Here is a 23300-nt window from a genome sequence, read left to right as displayed (position 1 = left end):
AAATGGCCTTTTTAATGTCTCTTATGCAGATTGACAAGGTCTATTTTGCAAAAGTTTTATTTGCCACTCTGAGTTTTCCAAATTGGCAATTTGAAGATCATACGGTAGATACAATATAAACTTTTATATTTCTCCTCTTTTCTTTTCTTTTCTTTTCTTTTCTTTTCTCTATACATACTATTTATATACGTTCACTTAACTTTTCATGCGGAAACAATCTTTTGGATCAAATTCTACACACAATGTTATCCTTGCTTTAGGGCCAAGTGAACAAACAAATTCAAATCCATCAACACCCGACTCATCTATCAAAACGGTTCCTGAAAAGACGCATAGAGTTTGTCATAAAGATATCTTGAAATCAAGTTCCAATTACTTTAATGCTATATTTGATAGTCAATTTCAAGAAGCAGAAGCCTCTATTATTTTTTTACCTCGTGGTATCTTTTCTGCTTCTGTTTTAGACGACATACTTTACTTTATGTACACTAAGCATATAAAAGACGACAACGAAAACGACAACATGAATGAATTAATATCGGGTGATCGGAGCTCAGAACAGTTGGACCAACTACAATCAGTGTATTTAGCAGCAGACTATTTAGGCATGGATGACTTGTGTTTAGCGATAAAAGAATATATCATTCGATTAACACATGGATTAATATGCTATTGTGAAAGCTGTATATGTCTCGTTCCTCAGCTGCTTTCTTTTGCTGGTCCAAATAGCCAAAACGATCCCAACTTGAGTCAGCTTACTCACTCAATTCTCAAGCTATTAATTCAAGACCCAGAAAAGACACTGCCTACATATTGGTCAAGCGAATCCATGGCTTGGCTTTTAGTAGAGACCGACTCACTGCATGCTTATTTGGAAGCCAGACTTTTAGAACATGTCAACAAAAACAATGTTATTGAAGCTTTACATGGTTGTTTCTTGAGTAAACACAGTCATCAAAGCCATTGGTCTTTATTAGCTGCCACACAGAAAAAAGTGCAAAAGGCTAGCTCCAGATTGTTAGCAGATCATTTTGACTTTTATTGCACTCAATATCCAAAGCTATTGCCTTGTGTGGATGGTATTATATACTCTTTCGGCTTTTTGGGTTATCTGTTTAACACGGTGCTGGACGAAATGAATGAATGTAACGTAGTTTCGCTTTATAAAGGCATTGTACGGAGTCTTATGTGCCGAGACTCAGTTCAAAGAACGCCCTCCGTGAAACAAATTCTGCAATCTGCAAGAACCAAAACGATAAGATTTATAGCCAAACACTTAGACAAGATAAAAGAATTGAACACAATTGACAAAAGTGTGATAGAACAACTTGCGCAAGGTAGATGAAACAGAAACACATACATGTCATATGAATGCTATTTACACAATATTTTATTTTAGACTTGGTTGTACCATCAAGTGCATTATTAGCTGACGATGACTCAAAAAATAAGTTTATAAATAAAAGATTTTATTCCATGTCTAGGAAAAAGAATACACATTGGAACACAAGCAAGATACGCTCAAGGTTAAGCACCATCTTGTTTGGTCAAGCCTCTTATAAAATTGGTCAACGAGTTCAGCTGGTTAATAGACCTGTAGTGACCATTGGTACTGTTATGTATGTGGGAAAACTATCGGGTGATAATAATGAAATCTTCTTGGGTCTGGAGTTGGACAGAAGTGGTAAAATTATTTTATTGCATAAATAATACAGCATTTTACTCATAACGTTACTTTAGTTGGCTCAAACGATGGGTTCCTAAATGGAAAAAGATATTTTACCACTTCTCCAAATAGAGGCATCTTTGTCAAACCTTCACAAATTGCTTTGGCTTAATCAATCTCCTTTCTTTCTATTATCAACTGTATTTAATAAAAAAAAATAATTTGTGTCATTAAAAAACAAACAAGCGATAACAATAAACTAACGATGATCTTATTAAATATCTTTCATTTGTTGTTGGTATTGAAGAACAAAAGCTTTCCATTCTTCAAGTTCAATACTACTAGGAATTCCCCAAAACGGATTATCCGGTCTATGTCTAAACTGCGCCAGAGGATCTTGGCTTCCCATTGAAGAAATTTGTTCTGAAGACACGTTATTTGAGGCTTGATTGGTAGTGGATCCGGCTTGATTGTTGATGGACCATTCAGGAGTAACTTGGCTCATAAAAGCTGCGGAAGTTTTCATATCACTCGCTGATCTTTCATGACGAAAAAGGAAGGAAAAGTCTGCAAGCTCAAACAACGTATTTGTGGCTGGATGTTCATAACAAGAAGGAACACTAAGCCCGCTAAAGGGTTGATGCAGATTAGCAAATGCTTGCTGTTGCTGTTGTTGCTTTTGTTGCTGTTGTTGCTTTTGTTGCTGTTGTCGTTGTTGTTGCAGTTCTGGTGCTTGCATACATAAACCAAATTGACGGATGGAATAAGCATTCATATTACAAATATTTTGTTTGTACTGCTCTTTTCCTAAAGGACTTGTATCGAAGACCTCAAAAGGGTCTACAGAATGTAATTGATTCATTAACAGTCAATAAAAAAAAAGAAACAAAACTACCTTGTAGATATGCAGTTTGTTCAGATGGTGTATACAGTTCTTTTATCCAATCCATATCAGGTTCTGGCTGCAATCTGTCTTTTGTTATATTTGTTCCTTGACCTTGGTCTTTTGGAAACCAGTAGCTTTTGATCAGATCTATTCTCTCCGCATTACTAATGTTTTTGGCAATTTCCAGCAAGCTTATTGATTCGTTTTCTTTTTCTTCTTGATCAGAGAAAGATAGATAAGGGTTTGCATCCTTTTGAAAATTTACAGAAGCTAGAAATTCAGTATCATTTTTAAAGAAGGGACTGATGGAAACTATTTTCTTTAGAATGCGCGCCATGCCCAAAAACATTGGAGATAATAAGCACAGCTTATCAATAACAGCCAGTGCACGAACAAGATGTGCCTTTGCAACTTTAGATATTGTTTCACTGGAACTTGAGCAGTTATGGATATGAATTAATGCCGCTGTAAATACAGGATATAAAGCAAATCCCCAAGAGAACATCAAAAAGTCTCGATAAAGCATACTTTCTGCAATTTCTACTATTCGAATAGCTGCGCTGATACAGATTGCAAGTGAACCTTGAGAGGAAAGCTTGTCTTTTTCTAGTATATCATTATTCTTCTTGTTTACCCGCTCAATAAAAGGTCGATACAAGAGAATCAAGAGAGTATAATAGGATAAGGAAAGCAGACCTACCTGTTATCAGTATCGTATGTTATCGTATTGTTCTTACTTGAAGGGGAAACAATAGGTATATACGTCTTGTTAATAAAACATTCTCCTTTTGGTTTTGCTATTTGTAGGAGCGGAGGTAAAGACAATCTCCATTTGGACAATGCATCGTCCAAATAAGCAACAATAGCATCACTTCCATATTTTTCGCTATGTTTTTTAGCTCGAGGAGAGTATAAACCCTGTAAGATGAGGCCCAAAATTTTGGAAAGTTTTAAGAGTTGAATGAAAGGCTGATTTAAAGGAACGAAATGGTCTTTTACTCTATCAGCAAGATCTTGATCTAACGAAGGAAATCTTGGTAAATGCTGGTCATCTTCTGTCGTAATGTCCATAACTACATCCATGCTAACATTTTCGGATGGATAAGTTTCATCACAATCCTATTTATATACGATGAACATAAGAGCATTCAAAAGAAAAAGGATTACCTCATCAAAGACAGTCAATGGATGTCCTGTCCCTGCACTGTACCAGCGGTCAAGTAAATAAACTTTAGAAAACAAAATGAGCAATGAAAGCAATATTTGAAATTCATCGTGATTACCTGTCCACCATACTATTCTACGAGTTTGTTTTTCTTCTTCAGACAAATCCCAACCTTCAGTTGATCTATGTAGCCCAATATCTTGACTCTACTCACGTATATAAAAACCTGTTGCATTTCCCAAGTGTTCTTTACTTTACCATTCTTATAGCCTGTGTTTTAATTTAACACAAGTGAATTTCCAAACAGAAATTATCTTACAATACAATTGAGTAGCCACGTAGAATTCCAGCTTTGAACATTGATAGAGTGATTTTGTGCTATAATAATAGCTTGTATTGATGACAAACTAGGAGCATACTTTCCTTTCAAGAAACTGACGAGGTTTTCAAATAATGATTCCGCAAAATTGCGAGGATATTGCCATGGTCTTCCATTGTTGAGTGATTCCGAATCGCCAAACTGCTTACTATTTTCAATGAATCGTACAGCAGCACCATAGACTGCATTTAACAATGGTCCGGCTGGAAATGATGTGCGAATGCCTCGGTACTCTTCCAAAAAAAACGGTTTTGTTGATAACTGGTAGTAATGGATGGATATTAGCAAAATAACTGTTAAAAAAGTGAGATCGCTGTACAACAAGAAACGGTTTTTCTTTTTTACATTCTAAGCAGTTGATCACTCAAAGTTTTATCAATGCCTGCAACTCTAAATATCCAATCATCAATGCTTTTGACAGTTTCGTTTGGTTTCAATAATCCAGTATGCACTAATTCTCGAATCTGACGTTCACGGCGATCGTTCGGTGATATTGATTTCTGAACATAAAAATAATCACTAGTTTCGCTGTGTTGAATTTCAAATCCATAACGAGCAGCGAAACCACTGTCTTTTAGAGACCTGAGTCTTTTTGATAAGATGTAGTGAACGCCTTCCCCGCTCACAAACTTTCCCTCGGGCGGTAACTTTGTTTCTATAACCGCTTTTGTTGTACTCTCGTCTTCTTTAAAACTATTTATCTTGATCTTTTTCCTACTCTTTCTAACTTCTTCTAATGAACTGTGTTGTGCTGTTGAAGTTCCAGACATATCTGAGATTAATTCCTCAATGTGTTCAAGTCGATTCTCTAACAAATTTATATATCTGATCAAGATGTTGGTATATGAAATATCTAGACAAATTAGAAATTACCCTCGAGGTGGACCTCTTCGCTTTAAGCTACATGCAGTGTAAATGCTTTAGTAATCATGAATTACTGCTAACAAACCTTATATTGTATGTACATCCTATCTTTGAACTAATGCAATTTTTGCAAATACTTTCGTCTTCTGTCTTTTGACATTTTATTTTCTTGCGGCGGCATTCGTCGCTGGATCAATTAAATTAGAGTCAAAGGATATAGATCTTCTTACCAAGCTCTATTGCTACGTTTCTTTTCCGGCCTATTGTTTGACTGTATTCCACCATAGGGCGCTATAGACTCATATTGAGTAATAATAGGTATATTATTATTTAGAGGGTAAGGTTGAATAGAATTTGAGGGCTTTGGTTGAATAGGTCTCATTGAATTTTAGTTTTTCAAAAAAGAAAAAAAAAGGATGCAGGTTTTCTCATTTGATTTTGCATTGATTATTTTCGATCTGGAAAAAGTATTTTTCAAAATTATTGTATTGGACGAGCAAATTTAAACATCGTAGACGCAGTAAGCGCGAAATAGTCTTAATCATAAATTATGCAGGATTGAAACGGCAAAATAGAGATGTATATACCGATCCAATCATTTATGTCTGAATTTGGCGGTGCTCCAATAACAATAATCCCATTACTGTGTTGATGAGAAAGTATCGTTTACATCCAATACCTCTATAAAGTTTGAGTGTGTCGTTTAGACAAAAACAATAAAAACTATCTGCTTAAAACCTTTTAGCTCTTTCGTTAAATATGAACTCCTAGTCACCGCTTTGGAGCCAAATTGTTGATCGAGGCAAACAACTTACGTTTGTTGAGGTCAATAAGAAAAATGCTCCTGTCCAGCCTATCAAATATTTGTCTACAACAATATTCAAAAGTGATGTATTCGCCTCAAATCTTATCAACCGTGAAGCCTCTGCAATTGTGCAACAGGCTTTGACTGGTAGTTCGGTCCTTCTCTCCTTTTCTGTCAGCTTGTTTCCCCATTTTGTGAATGCTTATGATGCTATTGCTCAATTAGGCAAAGTTGAAGGTTTTAAGAACATCAGTAGCTATGCAAATAACACACATGGAGAGATACTCATTGAAATGTGGTAAAATTATTTAGTCATGGTGTTATATACAAGGAAAGATTGGGATAATAAAAGGTAATCCGAACCAAACAAGGCTTAAAAAGACTGATTTATTTCAGCTTATGATATTTCTCTTTATATACTATCGCGTGAGATATTTATTATGACTGGAATGTCTTGATAGACATTCTTTGAGTGCGGCCTAAATCAGAGTGTACTAGAATAGATAGTGACAACAGTTAAGACTGTTTATTGTTGGTATGTATACAAAGGCGACAAATATTTGTAGTGTTGTCTGTGGTATGAATCCGCCACACCCAAATCAGGCTTACTCTGTGATGGTGTTGTATCTTTAATATGACTGACTGAGTTGTATGAAGGAGCTGTATGTATACAACACATGGATAAAAAAACGTACGCAACGGAAACTTGACTAACCCCAAACACAACGTTATAGGTTGCTCACTTCACGACCAATGTCTCCATCGCTAATGCAAGAGGTGAATCAACAGATAGAAACTTTGCTACAACAGGAGATTAGACAGTATATACTACGCCCTGCTACCAGGTGGCATGAATTTGGAGAACATAACAAATACTTTTTTGGTGTTATCAAAGGGCGACAGTCTCAACAGACAGTACAGACTTTACGTAGTTCTACTGCAGAGGAACTCTTCACAGATACAAATGACATTCTTCGAGAAGCTAGGTCCTTCTATAGCTCTTTCTATTCTCCCGAAGATATAGATCAGGGCGCTCTAAATACTCTTTTGTCTGCTATCCCCTCCATTGTCCGCCTCACTGAAGTGGACTCCTCCATGTTGACTGAAACACCCGTTGTGGATGACCTATTGGAGCTACTTAAGTATAGTCCTATTGGTAAAAGCCCTAGGCAGGGTGGCATTCCTTTTGAGGTCTATAAGTACCTATTTTCTAAATTTCCAAGACTCGCAAAGCTGTTTGCATGTGTCTTGTCAAATGCTTTTGCTGGTATATTTCCTGAAACATGGCAACATACAAGAATGGTACTTTTGTTCAAAAAGAGTGAACCTACCCTTTTGTCTAACTGGCGTCCTTTATTGTTGATTAATGCTAATTGATGCTGATGCAAAGTTTACCAAATTACTGGCAAATCGATTTAATGAGGTATTACCAGATTTGATCAATCCATATCAAACAGACTTTATGCCAAATTGTTTGATTTCGGACAATAAATGAATCAATGTCTAATATATGAAGTTCTGGTTCAGCTGCACCGCATTCTACACCCGTTTATTGCGGACAAGGTAGTTTGGTTGCCACCGCAACGTGAAGCAGTAGAACAGGGTTGTCCTGAAGTCTCTTCTTGGATGCCGCCACTGACCACTGAACTCTTGCCCCTGGTCTCAAGGTATCGGTCGAAATGGCTGAAGCAAAACCTGGCCATATTAAGCGATATTGACAAAACCAGTCAAGACCAAAAGACAATTCTGTTCGGTTTGCAGTGCCTGTCCCTCTCCAGCTCCCAATGTCTCGTTGTTGTTTCTTTTGGTCTCTTCAGCTACTTCACAAGGCAGTTACACCTTGGTGGCGACTGCTACATGGCGCCTTAGGCAACACTAGCCGACTGAACCACTGGAACCCAAATAGATTTCCCTCTCCACTCTGTTCTGTTTATGGTTCTGAAGCTGAGATGCAGTACCATATGTTCGTTGACTGCAGCTTCGAATGGAGCTACTGGGAAGCTTACCTCGCTCAAGTTAACCTGAGTGAAGTGTTTCCTACGCCTACCTCTTTGTGGCAAGCTCTGATTTCCTTGACTTCTGAAGACAACGTCCGTTATCAAAACAAAATTCTGCTTTCTGTAGGAGCTGGCCTTGCAGCACTATGGCACTATCACTGGTTTTGTTTCTTCGAGGAAGAACTGTGGAACCCCATAAGGACACTGAATCTATGCTTGGGTAAACTCCAGCATACTAATCTAATTGTTGCTTAAAATGTCTTGAATAAAGTTACACTAATACAAAAAGCAAAGTATCATTTATTTTACGTAATAAAAAAAACAAGGGGCAAGAAATTAGTTGTCCTTTTTGCCTTTCAAAACCATTCCAACCCAAAAAAGCAGTTTTGTACGTGCGATTGTATGATATAATGCAAAGATGATGTTTATTCAAAAATGACTTTTTTTTACATGATTATATTTACAAGTCAGCAACCTTAACAACTTGCTTACCAAAGTTGTTACCGCGCAAAACGTCAATCAAAGCTTCAGGAGTCTTTTCAATACCTTCAGCAACAGTTTCTCTGTACTTAATCTTGCCTTCTTGGAGCCATTGTGTAACTTCCTTTCTGAAAGGTTCTTGCATTTCAGGGCTGTCGGTGACAATGAAACCACGGATTTCAAGAGACTTGGCAACGATTTGAATGAGGTTCTTGACACCATAAGGATCTTGAGTGTTGTATTGAGAGATCATACCACAACAGACAAGTCTGGCGAACTTGTTGGCGTGGTTAATAACATCTTCGAGCATCTTACCGCCGACGTTTTCAAAGTAGATATCAATGCCGTTAGGACAGAGCTCCTTGAAGGCACTAGCAGTGTCAGTAGTCTTGTAGTTGAAGGCACCATCGAAACCAATTTCCTTCAAGTAGGCAACTTTTTCATCTGAACCAGCAGAACCAACAACATGCAAACCGAGGATCTTACCAATTTGACCAACCAATTGGCCAACAGCACCAGAGGCAGCAGAAACGTAGAGAGTTTCGCCCTTCTTAGGCTTACCAAACTTGATCAAACTATACAAATCGAGATTAACTTAAAATTTCCAAAAAAAAAAAAAAATTACCCAACATAAGCGGTCATACCAGGCATACCGAGAATACCAATGTAGTTGGTGATGGGAATACCAGAATCCTTGGCTTCGTTACGAACTTCGACATAACCGAGGAATTGTTCGGGCAAGAGGGCGTATTCAGCAAAAGGAGTCATACCATAGACGATATCACCAACCTTGAACTTGTCGTTGTTGGACTTGATAACTTGAGTCATGGTGTGGCCGTTCATGGGTTGACCAAGAGGGAAAGCAGGAGAATAAGATTCCTTGGAAGCATCACGCATACGACCTCTCATGTAAGGATCAACAGACAAAGCCAAAGTCTTGAGGAGGATGGCACCTTGAGGGATTTCAGCTTCGAGATCGATTTCATCCTTTTGGACAACCATGTGTTCACCAGCTTCGGGGTAGGTGGCGGGAACCTTGGCGAAAATAATCTTTGTGTTAGAAACCATTTTTAATGAAAAAAGTGTAAGTTGAGTGAAAAAAAAAGTGTAGAAAAGTGTTTGCTTTATATACGCGACCAAAAACTTACTCCGAAAAAGGAAAGCAACCTAAGCAGCATCGAATGGATTATTAATCGAAAGGTGAATTCTAGAAATATTTGCGATCTTGATATGCTAAACCAATGCTTTATTTTAATACAACTTAATCAGCATAGTTCCCTACTTTGGTTACACTGTGCCAATTGCCCGGTCTGGCTAGAAACGGGATTTTAATTTAGTAATTTAACAACGTAAGTGGAAATAAGTCAGTGTCTCCAGAATAGTGAGCACAAATGGAGGATACAAATAGGCAGCACAAGAGATCAAAAAGTTCAGTTTGTTTCATGCATAATTGAGAACCGCATGTAGTGAAACAAACTTTCCTTCCTTGGGTTTAAGATTTGAGCAACAAATAAGCCGTGGTGTTGTATGGGTGAACTATTGAGCCGGTTGCAAGAAAGCAAGGGGAGTTTTTTTTTTTTCTTTCTTCCCTTCACTCCCCTCCTCCTCCTCTGTTTTTTTGCAGAAATACACGGCTTATTATTGTACTGAAAATAGAAAAAGAAAAGGTGCCAACTCAGTTTTAACTCGATTACTTCTTACTAATCAGTAGATCAGCATGGATACCAGACAAGGCATAAAGGATGAGGTAAAATACAACGATATTGAGCAAAACACACAGCTTGCTGCAGGCACAAAACGATCCAGAGTAACTAAAGCTTGTAATGTTTCTATACATGTGTACACGCAATACTTATCTATTGATCATTTAGGTGATGTTTGCAGAAGAAAGAAAATTAGGCAAGTAGGGTTATTATTTGATTAATTTGTCTAAAGACTTGCATAGATGCCAATTCGAGGACTCAAACAAATGTACAACATGTATGCAGTATGACTGGGATTGCACCTTTAATGATGTAAGTGTTTATGCTTTAGTAATTCATCATTATCAATACAGCATATATAGACTACAAAGAAAAGAGGTCCACCAAAGGGGTAAAGAAAAACAGTAGTACAAACAGAGGTTTACAAGTGCATAGTTACATTGAAAGTCTTGAAAATCGACTTCGTAAGATGGAAACGCTTTTGGAGAAAATCAATTCAAATGGTGATTCCAACAGCAATCAAGATACACATTCTTCTGAAGAAACACACAAGGAAGCAACAGTAGCATTACCCAATTCTGTTGAACACAGTAAAGTCGTTCGATATCTTGGTAGTTCTTCGGGCTACTATTTAATGAAGAATATTTTGACAACAGAAAATGAAGAAATAGTAGAAATTAAGCAAGATTCTAGACGACCTTCTTTGCGTGATGAATTCGCAGGCACTACACGGCTTCGAAATATCAATGTCAACGATGATGACATTATGGTAGTGCGTGATAAAACGCTGGCTGAACATGTAGACCAGCTCAAGACTGAAAGACTAGACTTCAAAGACGATATTGGGCCTAAATCACTGATTGATAAGTTAGTTGCTCGATTCTTTCAAATTGGACATACAAGTATTCCAGTAGTAGAAAAAGAGCCTTTTTTGGATGCTTATGAAGGAAGAACTCAACCTCCTCCTCCTCCCCTTTTAACCTATGCTATTTGCATATATGCTTGTGTTATAACACCCAAAAATGACTCATTGTTTGAAGAAGCCGATGTAAATCGCCAAGAATTCGTCGACACACTTCTTGAGCATGCCTCTAATTTAATTCGAAAAGAATACCTGAGCCCACGATTCACAATAATACAAGCACTAGTACTTCTTGCTGAAAATCCTTCATGTGACAATGCACTTTATAGAAACTGGCTTCGCGTAGGCATGGCTGTCAGAATGGTATGCATATATAAAAACTCGTGAGTTTTTGTTCAAGTTTTATACATTTAGGCACAAGACCTTGGTCTTCACCGAACATTGGATAAGTTACCATTAACAGAAGAAATGTTTGAAGCTAATAAGCGCTTATGGTATTGTGTATATATTACTGATCGATGGTGTTGCGCTGTGATGGGCAGACCACTTGCCATTGCTGACGCTGATTGCGATATTGATTTACCACATCCAAAAGGAGGTACCCAAGGAAACAAGGACTATTCCTTGTTTGTCAACTTTGCTAAACTATCTGGCATTTTGGGCGAAGTCTTGCGCCGTATATTTTCACCTAGAGCAAAAGCACAAGGCTATAAGACAATTACTGCATATCATACAGTCCAAAGTATCCACCGTATGTTGAATGACTGGCTACAACAACTCCCAGACCATCAGCGCATTACACCAGAAGAAGCAATATCGTTTTGCAAGAATCAAATCATGTCAAACAAAATAAGAGAGGCTGGTCCTTTGATGGTTTGCTATCACAATGTAAATATACTACTCTACCGTACTTTTTTGGTATCGGATCGATCTGAAGTCTGGCCTGATTTATATGAAGAAGCAGTTTATCGTTGTACAGAAGCAGCCAAGAATACAATTGATATTGCACGTCTGCTTTCTCCTTTGGACATCGTTCATTTTGGTTGGAATTATGCTGGTAAGACTCCCCTTTTTTATGGTGTTTTCTAAACATTCAGTAGGTTATTCTGTATTTCAAGCATGTCTAATTCATGTATATAATTGCACCAGTAGTATAACTGAAATAGCCAATGCAGCAAGACAATATGTGCAAATATCAATTCACGAATGTATTCATCCTATGAATCAACAAATTGATATTCCTAATCATGCCCTTTCCCTGATAAAGACACTACTTGATCTTATTGGGGTTGAAAAGAAAGAAAACAGCAGTGAAGGATCAAGCACAAACAACAATGATGCAGAGGAAACACCAAACACAAATCAAACAAATCTCAACACCACCTTTATAGAACAACCCCACCCATCACCTATGAGTGTTCATGCAATTATTTCTGATTGGAACCAAGCGCCTTCCGACAACAACACGCTCTCACCCCCATCACAATCAAATACCACTGCTCCCAATATCGCATCCACAGCTGTTTGGCAGTCATTATTTACTACAGCAGCCACACCGTTTTTTGACAGTGGAGTAGACTGGCAGAGTAAGTCATACGATGATAAACAAAAACTCTAATTTCTATAGTGACACTTTCGTCTTTATTTGACGATAATCAAACCAAGCAAAACAATTTTTTTATGCCATCGCAATAAGGGCTTCCATGGTAATACAAAACTATAGTTAGAGACAAGTCCGCCATTTCTATGTGGCTTTAATGTAAATAATAATAAAACTCGGCTTTTCTTCTTCTTTACTTATTTAAAATGGATAAATACGGATACCCAGTTTCTGAGAGAAATGAAGAGGATGGAGAGTATAGCTCTTACCATCATTCTTCTACGGTAAAATACACGATGATGTGCCATTTTATACTTACCAACACGTAGACTACTCATCATACCAGCAGCTATTCTTCATCTTCCTATGGATATCCTCGTCATGAACAAGAAGGAAGTGATAGTAATGATCCTTATTTTACCCAAGATGATTACAATCACCCTAATCCTAACTATGAGCAACCCCCTGAAACCGAGCATAATCCAGGACCTCATCCAGGTAAAGATACACAAAATCCCTTTTTTTCTCTACTAATATATGCTACTTAGTTCCCTATGGTGGTATGGCCACACATCATACTGAAAATAGCCCGGGAAATCAGTTTTATTTACACGTTGACCCTACGGTTGAAAAAGATGATGATCAACTTAATTTTGAACTATCCAATTGTATGTATGCATAATACATCAACATTATGTCAACTCTCTTGGCTTAGGTCGTGGCAAGAAGCGAGCTTTGTTGATTGGTATCAACTACACGGGCACCAATAATGAACTGGGTGGTAAGTCTGTATTACAAAGAAATACTTACTTAACATATACAGGTTGCATCAATGATGTTGCAAACATTAAGCAATTCTTGACTTCTCTTTATGATTTTAAAGAAGTAGGCATAGACTATCGATAGTCAGTCTTGCTTATTTTATCATTATAGGAAGATATGGTTATTTTAACAGATGACCAAGATGAAGAGAAATTCAAGCCAACTAAGGCAAACATTATCTCTGCTATGCAATGGCTTGTCCATGATGCTGAACCTGATGATTCGTAAGTCATATAGTGATGTAAAAGAAAAGGTTTATTCAGCCCTCCATAGTTTCTTTTTCCATTACAGTGGTCATGGTGGTCGTGTTGCAGACATACATAATGATGAGGATGACTCCTTTGATGAAACTATTTACCCCTTGGACTTCGAACAATTTGAAGGAGATTCTGGACAAATAAGAGACGATGTAACTAGCTACAAATAGACAGCAAAAGATGAATTGACTTTTGAATAGGACATGTATGATTTACTTGTCCGACCATTGCCACCTAAATGTAGATTGACAGCTATCTTTGACAGCTGCCATTCAGGTACAGTGTTAGATTTACCTTATGTTTACTCCACTCGTGGTGAAATCAAGGAACAGAACTTGTTCAAATATGCTGGTAAAGGCTTCTTGTCTGCTGGTATTGCTTATGCTCAAGGGGATAAAGAAGGTGCTTTGTCTTCCATCATGTCACTTGGCAAGCAATTGATGGAGGCACGTAATGTATCTGACCGAGTCCGTAGAAAGAACACTTCCCAAGCTGATGTGATTATGTTTTCTGGTTGTAAAGATGATCAAACTTCTGCTGATGCTAATGAATCAGGCAGAGCTACAGGTGCCATGAGCTATGCCTTTACAAGTAAAGTTTTAAACGATTTTACGATACTAATTTATTTCTATATAGCCACTTTGCGCAAGAACCCAAATCAAACATACCAAGAACTATTGAACAGTGTTCGTGATATTTTGCGTGATAAATACCTTCAAAGACCTCAAATGAGTGCTTCTCACCCCATTGATGTTAATCTTGCATTTACATGTTAAATAAAATGGCAGTTTATTGTATGAAAGAAAGAATGCTTATGTATAAAATTTAATTGGGATGAGATTTACAGTGGCCCTTTTGTTTAGTCAAATCAGCTTGAGTCCAACCAGGACCACATGTACAAAATGTTGTAGTTAGGTCAATCACTTCTTCTGATATACGCTGCACTTCTTGCTGCATAATCAGAGTCATTTCATCATTTTTTCTAAAACTATCTAAGCGATCTTGCAATTCTCTAGGTAAAGAAGTGTAGAGCATGCGTGGTGATCCTAATACAAACAGAGTAGCAAATGCGGCATTGTAGTCGAGTGGGGTATAAGAGTGGTTTTGTCTATTGGGGTAGAGTGCATCCATCACAACAGGATACAGAGGTAATTTAGTGGTGTCATATAGCAATTCATGAATGTATTCCTGTGCTTTATCGGGAGTTGTTGCATTAAAGGAAGCAAGTGATTGGTTAGCAAGGATGGATGTGTATTCTCTAGGAATATTGCGCAGTACTAATTGAACTACATGTTCTAGTGTTCTTGGCTTTTCTAACCACATATTTTCAGGAATACGATGACAGAAGGATTTAGCCAGTGTAGACCAATTTAATTTTGCCTCGTCTTGTTTCTTTACATGCTTTGTATCTTGTTCAGTTGGTCTCGTAGGCTTTACTTTACATAGACTGACAGGAGGATGTTCAGAATCATAGCTCAAGAGGAAATAGCCCCGAGGACGACCTGTTTCTTTATCAACTGGCTTCATAGAATCAAATAAAGTGTCAATAGAACACCAATAACTTGGATACTTGTATCGAGCAGTATCCAAAATCAACACTTTGCCTTCTTGAGCATTGTAAGCACCAATGGGCGAAAAATGACCATCACCTGTTTGTCCGAGTACTTTACGAGAAAAAGAAATCACCATGAATTTATCAGAAGTGGAAGTGACCATTTCAACATCTTTTTTGAACTTTTCAAAGCTAAAGTCAAAGGCTCGGTTGACTTGTACATCACAGTGACATTTAGCCAAGCAAGCAAAATTGTCAAATGTGATACCATTCTTTTTCATATCTTCTTTAGAAGAACAGCACTGCAGAAACTCGTCTACGAACTGTAAGTAAATTGATACAAATCAATGTATGGCTTACCTGAAAACCATCGCCAGTTGCCTTTCCAACGTCTTTTAGGATCTACTTCTAATGCATTCAAAACCATTGCCACTATAGCATGCATTAGCTTCTTGCTCCATTTTCTACTCTACTTACAAGAACTAGGGCCACAATAAGCAGGTTCTGATTGAGGTGTAAAATTACCAGTCAAAGGAAAAAATCCTTCTGCATGACCGTCGTCCATGGCTTCTCTGAAGAGTCGCTTACCTTCAACGGAAGCAAAACGAACAAGATCAGTAGGCAACTCTCTTTGATAAAAAGTGTTTTTTAGATCATCATTGTTGTTGTTGGGTGAAGATACACCGAGTAGATCTTGAAAAGCGGCAGTTACTGAGGGAGCTTCGTTAGAAGGTGGATCTGGTTTACGTAGTAATGTTTCTGCCTGCGTTCCAATACAACGAGCAAGACTGATTTTGTTTGATCCGAGTGGTAGTTGTGTCAATCGTGTTGCTTGAGTGCGATAGCGCAACCATAAAGTTGCTTTAAACATGTTGAACAGAAGAAAAAAAAAAAAGATGAAGAAAAAAAAGACTCCGTCCCTGGCTAATTTTTTAAGCTTATCCTGACCAATTGTATTTCTATGTAACACATCTAGTTCATCTTATTGTTCTCTGCTGAAATTTATTCTTTCCTTTTAGTTCAATAATCTTTGAGTCCATAATATAGACATAGCATGCTATATGTAGTGTATAGAAAGAATAAAACAATGAAAGGGAGAAACAGCATAGTGAAACTGAACAAAGAAACCTGAAATCTGATAAGCGCTGTTTTGAAATTTAAACTTTCCATTTATGAGTGAGTCTAACTGACAAACCAAGGCATTGTCATAACTAAAGTCTTGTTAACTGTATAAAGCCGTCTAAACTTAACAATGATTCCTTTATACAATCTCTACGCTTTTTTGTTAATAAGAATTCTATGTATCTATAGAACAAAAAGTAACTACTGTAGATTTTGTAGTAAAAAGAAATGAATTCTGTATTCGTACTATTATTTGAAAATCGATCTTTTTTATAACGCAACATGCAAACCATTATTCCTGCACTACTTTCCTAATTAGTCGAACAAGAGACCTTTAAATCCTATATTTACACAAAAAAAGTAGCAGAAAAAAAATGAGAGATTAGGGAGATAATCTATATGCAATGTCAAAGTCAAGTCATACACTCGGTATCAAACTTAACTATCAAGTACTTGGTTTAAACAACAACAATACAAGCCCCTTGATTTTCTTGATTCATGGAGCTGGAGGTGATCTGCATCATTATGCATCAGTTACACCACATTTGATTGAATCTGGGTATCGTGTCTTATTGATGGATGTGCGCTTTCATGGTCTCTCCCAGCCTACTAAAGCAATAGAACAAGTAAACTTTAGTTTTGAAGACGTGATACATGACATGAATTGGATATTAAGACAAGTGAAGCAAGAATTCTATGCTGGTCATACTATTCAGCTCTTTCTGGGTGGATTATCAATGGGAGGTATGATATCTTTACTTTACGCTCAAAGTAAAGCTTGTGGTAATTATACATGGGACAATATTATACTCAGAGGTGTGATTCCTATGGCTGCGGGTATTCCCTGCATGGAACTAGAAAGACAAGGTTGGGATGTCTATCGAGAAAGAAAAGCTACACCTGAATTTCTGGAATGGAGCAAATCAGCCATCATTCAGTCCTCTTTAACACTTGAGGGACAAAAAGAAACAGAAAGAGCCATCAAGTCTATATCTGATGCTGCCATGTATGAATGTATGGTGGCCATTGCCATGCAACTTCCAAATCCATCAAATCCACCTATTTCATATAAACCAACCGTCTTTGTTCCTATGCTTTTGATCTTACCTGAAGGAGATGAATATACAAGAAAAGAAATCGAATTACTTCATCAGATCAACCTTAAACATGGCATCAGTAGCCATCTTATTGTTGTACCTAATGCTGGTCACATGATCGTTCTAGATAAGAGTAAAGACGTAAGCCAGTATATTGTCGAGTTTTGCTCTAGAGTGATGACTACAAAATGATGTTGTTTATTTATGAAATAAATTATTCAAGGATGGAAAATGGTCGCGAATAAGACACACCTAGAGAGTCTTCAATAGCAATAAAATCTGGCATGAAGCACACATAAGTTCTTGGTTTACATTTATTTCGTTACTTACATTGAGTACCTGGTGGCATGTATTTAGGGAGCATCCAATCATAGTATTCTAGACTTGCATCCTGAACAGCTATTGTCATGATTTTCTGAGACTTTGTAGCTGACTTGACCATTAATAAAATTGAAATAGAACCATAGCATGAATTCATATCCCATGAAATTGTAGTTAATTCGCCTCTTTTGAGTCTGGCTCCATACATTGGATTCGTAATGATCAGTCTTTTACTCTTCCCTAAAGATATCATTGAAATAAAATAGGCAGTAGCTAAAAAGAATGCAGTTGTAGGGAAAGCCATTTGACTGATAAAGAAGAAAGAAAACACATAGCTTCTCGTTTGAATCATCATTTATATACAAGTTGGATTTTAACTCAAAGGGAGCTTTTTTTAAAAAAAAAAGTTGGATTTATCGTACATAAAGATCAACAAGACAGAAAAAAAAGGAGACTCTCTTTTGACAGATAATTATTCTGTCTTTTTATGGTCTTCTGCCAATCTCTTTTGTGATTGAGAAAGTAAAATAGTACCCGCCAAAATAAAAGTTGCTCCTATCCACCATCTTAAGGCTAACGGCTCATCAAATACCAAATATCCCATGATAGCCTATAGTAGAATATCAGGTCATGTAACGATTTGGAAGTTTATTACCGAAGCGCTGAAATTAACAGCACCATTGACTATCGACACTTGAACAGAAGAAGGTGCATTGTTAAGAGCCTTTGTAAATGTAGTCCACATGATGGAGTTACATCCAAAAATTAATGCGAAGCATATCCCTCTAACTAATAATAAAGAGGCCTAAGAAAAAAAAAGACTTTTTGTCAGGAAAAAAAACACGCGTTGTTCACAAACTTTTTCAGGCACAAGGTTAAAATAGTCTGTCAGATATGAATAGAGTAAAGCTGTTCTTTCATCTGAAAACAGCTTTGCAAAGACAGAAGAAAGTGCGGCAAAGAATCCTGAGATAATAGCAAAAGGAACGTAGGAGGTATTAGTCATAAGTGAAAGAAAAAGGATTTGAGAGTATAAATGCATCAAACTTGACTTTGACGTGACTCTTTTTTAGATTGCAGAGTATCACAAAGGATCTGAAAAGAAAAGCGTTTTTTCTTACCATCACTGTCTTTTCTCTTTGCTTACAATTTAAAACAATGAAAAACTCATTTATATTTCTTAATGTGGACGAATGATAAAACGCATTTGATAGATATATATATATTTTTTGCTTTCTTTCCCATAATTGATCCTTGTATACCAAACAGTAGACAATCTTAAAACATCTACTCTCAACAAATCAACTAGTTATGGTTCTTGCCAGTTATGTGAAAAAGAAAACAAAAATAATGGAATGATTACTACCTCGAAAAAGCAGTTTCTTCTCAAATTAAGATCAATTGACTGCTCCTGATTGATGACTCTGGTCCTCTGGTACTTGTTGAAGGTCCTGCAGATCAAGGCAAGTACATTGAAATTTTCAGACAAGAGCTCCAGCAAAGACAGACTGGTATCAATTTCAATGACAAGGCTTAAAGCTTTTAGCAAATCCACTTTGCGTCATGCAAAAAGAAACGTTTTCTAGCCAAAAGTTATCAATCATTTGGCTTCATTTTCACGATGATAACAAGCAACCCCATTTTTAAATATCAAGGCAGTACGACAATAAATCAGCAGAAAGACAAAAATGTGTAAGTAGACGTACATCTGATAGTTAGAAAAGACAACTCGATTTTGAGATATTATTTTAGTATTAAAACAACTCTATAAATTGACTTGTGTGTGTGTGTATTTTTTTTTCCTCTGGAGTATCAATCTTCTCCACTTCATTCATAACAGTATCACTTACTTTGGCCTGTTCAATCATAGGCTCCTCATCCGATTCAATTGTAGTTTCTGGATCTTTCTCAGTCATGGCCTTCTTAATCTGATAGCCTAACGAAGGTGCAACCTGATTGACCTCTTGGTCTACTGTAGGACTAGGCACTTTTCTCTCCTTGTTCGCAATGCGTTTCTTGCTAGGAGCAGTGGTAGTATCAATTGTATTGTTTCGTGGACATTGACACATGCGGTGTTCTCTTTCGTTAGAGTTGTAACACTTTGAAAACTTTTTATGTTGTGGACAATCTGCTCTACAGTGATCAGAGGCTTGACAGATGCGAAAAAAAAAAATTGGGCATACCCTCCCATTCGAGCAAAGCATGTCTTTCCTCTTCATCATTTTCTGTCCAAAGGATTACCCGTTGCAAAGATTCAAATTGGGTATCCTTATCTCCGGTTGAAGATAGTTTAAGGTGGCATATTCCTGTCCAGTAAAACATCCTTCAACTGTAGTGACTCCTAAATCTAAAACTTGATCAAAGCGAGATAGTTGGCTCTCCATATCAGGCTTAGTAAGCGTAAAGGCAAACAAGGGAGTCTTTTCAATTTGATTCTGACTACACGAGCATCAGCAGGACAACTTGGAAATCCTTTAACAAGCGTCCCGTCTGCCAAGTAAATCCCTTTATTTAAAATAGTGTTTCTTCCAGGATAATCTTTGAACCAGGGAGTTTCAACATATGTGCGATTAAGATACTTTCCAATGGTAGGTACTCAACCGAGATAGTCTTCGTAACCTCCATTTGCCTCCATGTCATTGTTAAAATTCTGTAATGCATCAAACAGAGTTTGTTAATCCTTCAACTCTGTAATGTCGATTAAGATATTGTTTCACTTAATCCTCTTCAAAAAAGGGTTGCACGAACTGAATAGGTGAGGGAGCGTTGGACGCTGAAATCAAAGGCACATCTGTAATAGCTGTGTTTGTTGTAGGGACACTTGGAGTAATCATCATAGGTCGAAAGGACTGAATCTTGCGAGTACTACTCGATACTACTTCAGCCCAAGAAGAATAGCCGGTTTGCTGAGATGAGTTTCTGCCAGAGCTTATTATTGTGATTGGGAATGTACGGTTCTGCTTTCTACGTGAAAGAACCATGATGCAAAAGACCTATGCTATCTTCAAAACATTTACTTATTTTAAACTTTACTAACATTTATGCCGACATGGTGAGTATGCCATTTGTGTACTCAAAAAAAAATTTTTTTTTAAGAAAAAAACAATAAAAACCACTACTTTAAAATAAAACAAAAAATCTTTCTGTATTGATAAAGAATAAAAAAATTAGGAGGTTTCTGATTTTCCTGTTTGAAATTAATAAAAAAAAGCCAATCTTTCAGTTTTTTAGTTTTAAATAAATAGACGAGTCTATCGGATATTGGCTTTACTGTTTTAGTTCAAAAAGGAGATTACTGTCCGGTAGACTTATTTTTTATTTTAAAACAGAAAAAGTGAAAAACAAGCTTTTTTTTTTTTTTTTTTTTTTTTTTTTTTTTTTTTTTTTTTTTTTAGTTTTTTCGCACAAATTTTACACAAATTTTACACAAATTTTACACAAATTTTACACAAATTTTACACAAATTTTATATCAATGTTTTTAACAACATTTTCATTTCTTTATTTAATCTGATTCTTCTAAAAGTACTATAGCATAAGTGACGGAAGAAATCTTCCATTGAATGCAGAAATAGAAAATTCTAGCTAACTTTTTACTCAAATGTAGAAGGTCGCTTCCACCGATGGAAGAAAGATGCAATTACTTACGCTGTGGTAAGGGTGTGTTTTTGATCTACAAGTAATTATTTTCCAGAAATGCTTTTCTGTTGACAAAAATATACTTGCGCATTGGTATTAATTTCGTCAAATCCGTACTCAAAATCTGTTGCTTTATTAGCTTTATAGAAAAGATTCTTTTGAACACATGACCCGATGTGGCCTTTGACTGCTCGGACTCGGTCAATTCATTAGAATTGCTATACTAAGCTAAAAATACCTTAAGAGGACAAGAAAGGAATAGAAAGGAGAGTGTTGATCTAATGGTGTGTCTGGGCGTAGGTTTATAACTATAGGAGAAATGGAAACATTTGATTGAATGTTAGAAGGAGTAGATTGTTTGTGACAGCACGTTACATAAAGGTGATTTGGGATAAAAGCAAATCTATAGAGGTCCATTTGGTACTCCAATAAAGTACAGAGCGGACAGTCTTGAGTGTTTTTATGAGCTTGGTCAAGAACACTTTTGCATTCTCTAAAGCTACCTTGAGCAGTGTCTAAGGACGATGTTTGGCCTTGGAGAAGTCCCTTGATGCATTTTTTGAGCATTTCTTTGAAAGTAGTAGTCAGAGTAATTAGGTAGTAATTGACTAGATCAGTCGGGCTGCCCTTCTCATGAATTAGGACTACTTGTGTGACTTGTCAACAATGAGGCGTGTATGGCCAACGCCAACATAGATCAAAGATATGAAAAGTCAGGAAGCCATTAAAATTTGTGATGTATATACAGAAAATAAAGCTAGAGCCATGAATAATTACGTTAATAGCCGTAGATGTTAAAAACCTCTCATGAATGTGATGGATTTACAAAAATATATATATATGTTTTAGAACCCGATAACATTTATGCCGACTTACAAGTATGCCAATTGTGTACATAGAAAAATATTTCTCAGAAAAAAATAAAAACCACTGCTTTAAGATAAATCAAGAATATTTTTTGTAGTGAAAAAAAAAATAAAAAAAGAAAGAATTTTCTAATTTTCTGCTTGAAATCTAAAAAAAAAGCTTGTTTTTCAATTTTTCAGTTTTAAATAAATAAACGAATCTACCAGATAATGATCTTACTGCTTTATTCTAGAAGATAGATTACTGGCTGGTAGACCCGTTTTTTATTTTTAAACAGAAAAATTAAAAAGACAAGCTTTTTTTTTTAAACTTTAAGCAGAGAAATAAGAAATTCCTTTCTTTTTTATTTTTCGTCATTGCAGAAAATATTTTTGATTTATTTTAAAGTAATGGTTTTTATTATTTTTCAAAAAACATTTTTTTGAGTACGAAAATGGCATACTTGTAATTTCGGCATACCTGTTAGTATTTCTATTATTTTTGAAATGCTTTTTTTTGTAAGTCTATCATAATGATCATAAAGACCTGAGGCACACAATTCTTCCCATAGTTTTTTTCATTTCTCTAGCTATTGTATACACGGCTATCCACATGGCTATGAGTTAGAGTGACTTTGCACCGTAATGGGCTGCAGGAGTATTCAGGAGTGAAGTTGACACTGAACCGTGAATCTGTACTCTAAATTATGCAGTCTCTTTATTTACCGTCAGACTGATTATCACTACAAACTAAACAGTAGGGGATCTATGCGCCCCCATCCGTAAGGGCACCAACGATTACATTCAATGGAATTCATGAAAAGATATTCATTTCCTTCAAGGGATGCTATATTTTATATGGATAGAGAGAAACAACAGAGTGTAATAAAGAACAACTTTCTTTTGGCCATTTTCGGTTCTGATTGACTTTATTTTGTCTTTTCAATTGTAGTGTTTATCACACTAGCTACTTTTTTGTAGAGATACTACTACAGCGTAAGCGATAGAAAAATTTTTCCATCAAAAGTGGAAGAATTATGCATTTGGAGATGGAAAATCTTGACCAAATCTTTATTCGAATACGGAAGGTTTATTTCACTAATGGAGAAATGTAATCGCTTATACTGTTGTTTATGGTTACTATGATCCCTATGGTGGTTGTTATGGCGGTTGCTATGGCGTCTATGGCGTCTATGGTTATTGTGTTCATTCTGTAAGGTTAAATCTGGTCAAAAAATT

At 36.5% G+C, this 23300-nt stretch overlaps 12 protein-coding genes across 12 annotated transcripts; 6 read left to right on the top strand and 6 right to left on the bottom strand.

Moving 5' to 3' along the window:
• Window positions 1–74: 74 nt before the first annotated feature.
• Window positions 75–1895, top strand: B0P05DRAFT_544765 (uncharacterized protein). Its single transcript, XM_051578568.1, has 3 exons — window positions 75–1337; window positions 1400–1684; window positions 1741–1895. Exons 1-3 carry the CDS (start codon window positions 206–208, stop codon window positions 1836–1838), a joined length of 1515 nt encoding a protein of 504 aa, XP_051434278.1. The 5' UTR covers window positions 75–205; the 3' UTR covers window positions 1839–1895.
• Window positions 1643–4114, bottom strand: B0P05DRAFT_129317 (fungal-specific transcription factor domain-containing protein). The gene is made up of 6 exons (XM_051573017.1): window positions 3976–4114; window positions 3836–3923; window positions 3720–3781; window positions 3290–3671; window positions 2562–3248; window positions 1643–2506 (listed from the first exon to the last, which is right to left on the bottom strand). The coding sequence occupies exons 1-6, from the start codon at window positions 3976–3978 to the stop codon at window positions 1941–1943; spliced, it is 1788 nt and encodes a 595-aa protein (XP_051434277.1). The 5' UTR covers window positions 3979–4114; the 3' UTR covers window positions 1643–1940.
• Window positions 4115–6533: 2419 nt separating this feature from the next.
• On the top strand, window positions 6534–7142 carry B0P05DRAFT_471492 (uncharacterized protein; the record flags this gene model as incomplete). Its single annotated transcript, XM_051574621.1, has 1 exon — window positions 6534–7142. One exon carries the CDS (start codon window positions 6534–6536, stop codon window positions 7140–7142), a length of 609 nt encoding a protein of 202 aa, XP_051434276.1.
• Window positions 7143–7549: 407 nt separating this feature from the next.
• B0P05DRAFT_471389 (uncharacterized protein) lies at window positions 7550–8017 on the top strand (the record flags this gene model as incomplete). The annotated part of the gene is made up of 1 exon (XM_051574614.1): window positions 7550–8017. One exon carries the CDS (start codon window positions 7550–7552, stop codon window positions 8015–8017), a length of 468 nt encoding a protein of 155 aa, XP_051434275.1.
• Window positions 8018–8081: 64 nt separating this feature from the next.
• Window positions 8082–9337, bottom strand: B0P05DRAFT_597328 (uncharacterized protein). Its single transcript, XM_051583152.1, has 2 exons — window positions 8868–9337; window positions 8082–8817 (listed from the first exon to the last, which is right to left on the bottom strand). The coding sequence occupies exons 1-2, from the start codon at window positions 9308–9310 to the stop codon at window positions 8223–8225; spliced, it is 1038 nt and encodes a 345-aa protein (XP_051434274.1). The 5' UTR covers window positions 9311–9337; the 3' UTR covers window positions 8082–8222.
• Window positions 9338–9813: 476 nt separating this feature from the next.
• Window positions 9814–12603, top strand: B0P05DRAFT_544751 (fungal-specific transcription factor domain-containing protein). Its single transcript, XM_051578567.1, has 8 exons — window positions 9814–9909; window positions 9959–10062; window positions 10114–10141; window positions 10188–10257; window positions 10308–10336; window positions 10381–11170; window positions 11222–11864; window positions 11908–12603. Exons 2-8 carry the CDS (start codon window positions 9960–9962, stop codon window positions 12423–12425), a joined length of 2181 nt encoding a protein of 726 aa, XP_051434273.1. The 5' UTR covers window positions 9814–9909; window position 9959; the 3' UTR covers window positions 12426–12603.
• Window positions 12586–14292, top strand: B0P05DRAFT_544743 (caspase domain-containing protein). Its single transcript, XM_051578566.1, has 9 exons — window positions 12586–12691; window positions 12737–12905; window positions 12956–13075; window positions 13123–13188; window positions 13231–13292; window positions 13341–13453; window positions 13503–13638; window positions 13687–14077; window positions 14123–14292. The coding sequence occupies exons 1-9, from the start codon at window positions 12614–12616 to the stop codon at window positions 14260–14262; spliced, it is 1275 nt and encodes a 424-aa protein (XP_051434272.1). The 5' UTR covers window positions 12586–12613; the 3' UTR covers window positions 14263–14292.
• A 19-nt stretch (window positions 14293–14311) lies between these two features.
• B0P05DRAFT_587827 (Phytochelatin synthase-domain-containing protein) lies at window positions 14312–15909 on the bottom strand (the record flags this gene model as incomplete). Its single annotated transcript, XM_051582618.1, has 3 exons — window positions 14312–15354; window positions 15399–15470; window positions 15516–15909. 3 exons carry the CDS (start codon window positions 15907–15909, stop codon window positions 14312–14314), a joined length of 1509 nt encoding a protein of 502 aa, XP_051434271.1.
• Window positions 15910–16545: 636 nt separating this feature from the next.
• Window positions 16546–17449, top strand: B0P05DRAFT_638056 (Alpha/Beta hydrolase protein; the record flags this gene model as incomplete). The annotated part of the gene is made up of 1 exon (XM_051583679.1): window positions 16546–17449. Exon 1 carries the CDS (start codon window positions 16565–16567, stop codon window positions 17447–17449), a length of 885 nt encoding a protein of 294 aa, XP_051434270.1. The 5' UTR covers window positions 16546–16564.
• Window positions 17450–17471: 22 nt separating this feature from the next.
• B0P05DRAFT_587825 (uncharacterized protein) lies at window positions 17472–17882 on the bottom strand (the record flags this gene model as incomplete). The annotated part of the gene is made up of 2 exons (XM_051582617.1): window positions 17472–17536; window positions 17588–17882. The coding sequence occupies 2 exons, from the start codon at window positions 17880–17882 to the stop codon at window positions 17472–17474; spliced, it is 360 nt and encodes a 119-aa protein (XP_051434269.1).
• A 79-nt stretch (window positions 17883–17961) lies between these two features.
• On the bottom strand, window positions 17962–18604 carry B0P05DRAFT_544740 (uncharacterized protein). Its single transcript, XM_051578565.1, has 3 exons — window positions 18438–18604; window positions 18234–18383; window positions 17962–18188 (listed from the first exon to the last, which is right to left on the bottom strand). The coding sequence occupies exons 1-3, from the start codon at window positions 18582–18584 to the stop codon at window positions 18051–18053; spliced, it is 435 nt and encodes a 144-aa protein (XP_051434268.1). The 5' UTR covers window positions 18585–18604; the 3' UTR covers window positions 17962–18050.
• Window positions 18605–18715: 111 nt separating this feature from the next.
• Window positions 18716–20759, bottom strand: B0P05DRAFT_638053 (uncharacterized protein). Its single transcript, XM_051583678.1, has 4 exons — window positions 20327–20759; window positions 19820–20017; window positions 19429–19711; window positions 18716–19029 (listed from the first exon to the last, which is right to left on the bottom strand). Exons 1-4 carry the CDS (start codon window positions 20557–20559, stop codon window positions 18976–18978), a joined length of 768 nt encoding a protein of 255 aa, XP_051434267.1. The 5' UTR covers window positions 20560–20759; the 3' UTR covers window positions 18716–18975.
• Window positions 20760–23300: the final 2541 nt, after the last annotated feature.

The sequence above is a fragment of the Gilbertella persicaria genome (genome assembly GCF_025201335.1).
Source record: "Gilbertella persicaria strain CBS 190.32 chromosome Unknown B0P05scaffold_23, whole genome shotgun sequence".
In the NCBI taxonomy this organism is placed as follows: Eukaryota; Fungi; Mucoromycota; class Mucoromycetes; order Mucorales; family Choanephoraceae; genus Gilbertella; species Gilbertella persicaria.
Note: the sequence above shows the minus strand (reverse complement) of the source record. Positions and strands in the feature narration are given on the sequence as shown.

Bases quoted from the DNA above. Each gene is read 5' to 3' on its own strand.
- B0P05DRAFT_638053 (XM_051583678.1), bottom strand. From the start codon at position 20,559: ATGGTTCTTTCACGTAGAAAGCAGAACCGTACATTCCCAATCACAATA. The intron at 20,018-20,326 runs GTTCGTGCAACC...ATGCTCGTGTAG, and splicing joins AACGCTCCCTCACCTATTCA to TCAGAATCAAATTGAAAAGA. The intron at 19,712-19,819 runs GTAATCCTTTGG...TGATCACTGTAG, and splicing joins AATTTGAATCTTTGCAACGG to AGCAGATTGTCCACAACATA.
- B0P05DRAFT_544765 (XM_051578568.1), top strand. From the start codon at position 206: ATGCGGAAACAATCTTTTGGATCAAATTCTACACACAATGTTATCCTT. The intron at 1,338-1,399 runs GTAGATGAAACA...ATTTTATTTTAG, and splicing joins GATAGAACAACTTGCGCAAG to ACTTGGTTGTACCATCAAGT. The intron at 1,685-1,740 runs GTAAAATTATTT...ACGTTACTTTAG, and splicing joins TCTGGAGTTGGACAGAAGTG to TTGGCTCAAACGATGGGTTC.
- B0P05DRAFT_129317 (XM_051573017.1), bottom strand. The intron at 3,782-3,835 runs GTAATCACGATG...TGTTTTCTAAAG, and splicing joins TAGAATAGTATGGTGGACAG to TTTATTTACTTGACCGCTGG. The intron at 3,249-3,289 runs GTAAGAACAATA...GATAACAGGTAG, and splicing joins ACCTATTGTTTCCCCTTCAA to GTCTGCTTTCCTTATCCTAT.
- B0P05DRAFT_544743 (XM_051578566.1), top strand. From the start codon at position 12,614: ATGGATAAATACGGATACCCAGTTTCTGAGAGAAATGAAGAGGATGGA. The intron at 12,692-12,736 runs GTAAAATACACG...ACCAACACGTAG, and splicing joins CTTACCATCATTCTTCTACG to ACTACTCATCATACCAGCAG. The intron at 12,906-12,955 runs GTAAAGATACAC...TATGCTACTTAG, and splicing joins TAATCCAGGACCTCATCCAG to TTCCCTATGGTGGTATGGCC.
- B0P05DRAFT_597328 (XM_051583152.1), bottom strand. From the start codon at position 9,310: ATGGTTTCTAACACAAAGATTATTTTCGCCAAGGTTCCCGCCACCTAC. The intron at 8,818-8,867 runs GTAATTTTTTTT...CGATTTGTATAG, and splicing joins GGTATGACCGCTTATGTTGG to TTTGATCAAGTTTGGTAAGC.
- B0P05DRAFT_544751 (XM_051578567.1), top strand. From the start codon at position 9,960: ATGGATACCAGACAAGGCATAAAGGATGAGGTAAAATACAACGATATT. The intron at 10,258-10,307 runs GTAAGTGTTTAT...CAGCATATATAG, and splicing joins GGGATTGCACCTTTAATGAT to ACTACAAAGAAAAGAGGTCC. The intron at 11,171-11,221 runs GTATGCATATAT...TTATACATTTAG, and splicing joins TAGGCATGGCTGTCAGAATG to GCACAAGACCTTGGTCTTCA.
- B0P05DRAFT_544740 (XM_051578565.1), bottom strand. From the start codon at position 18,584: ATGACTAATACCTCCTACGTTCCTTTTGCTATTATCTCAGGATTCTTT. The intron at 18,384-18,437 runs GTTTGTGAACAA...TTTTTTTCTTAG, and splicing joins TTAACCTTGTGCCTGAAAAA to GCCTCTTTATTATTAGTTAG. The intron at 18,189-18,233 runs GTAATAAACTTC...ATTCTACTATAG, and splicing joins CTGTTAATTTCAGCGCTTCG to GCTATCATGGGATATTTGGT.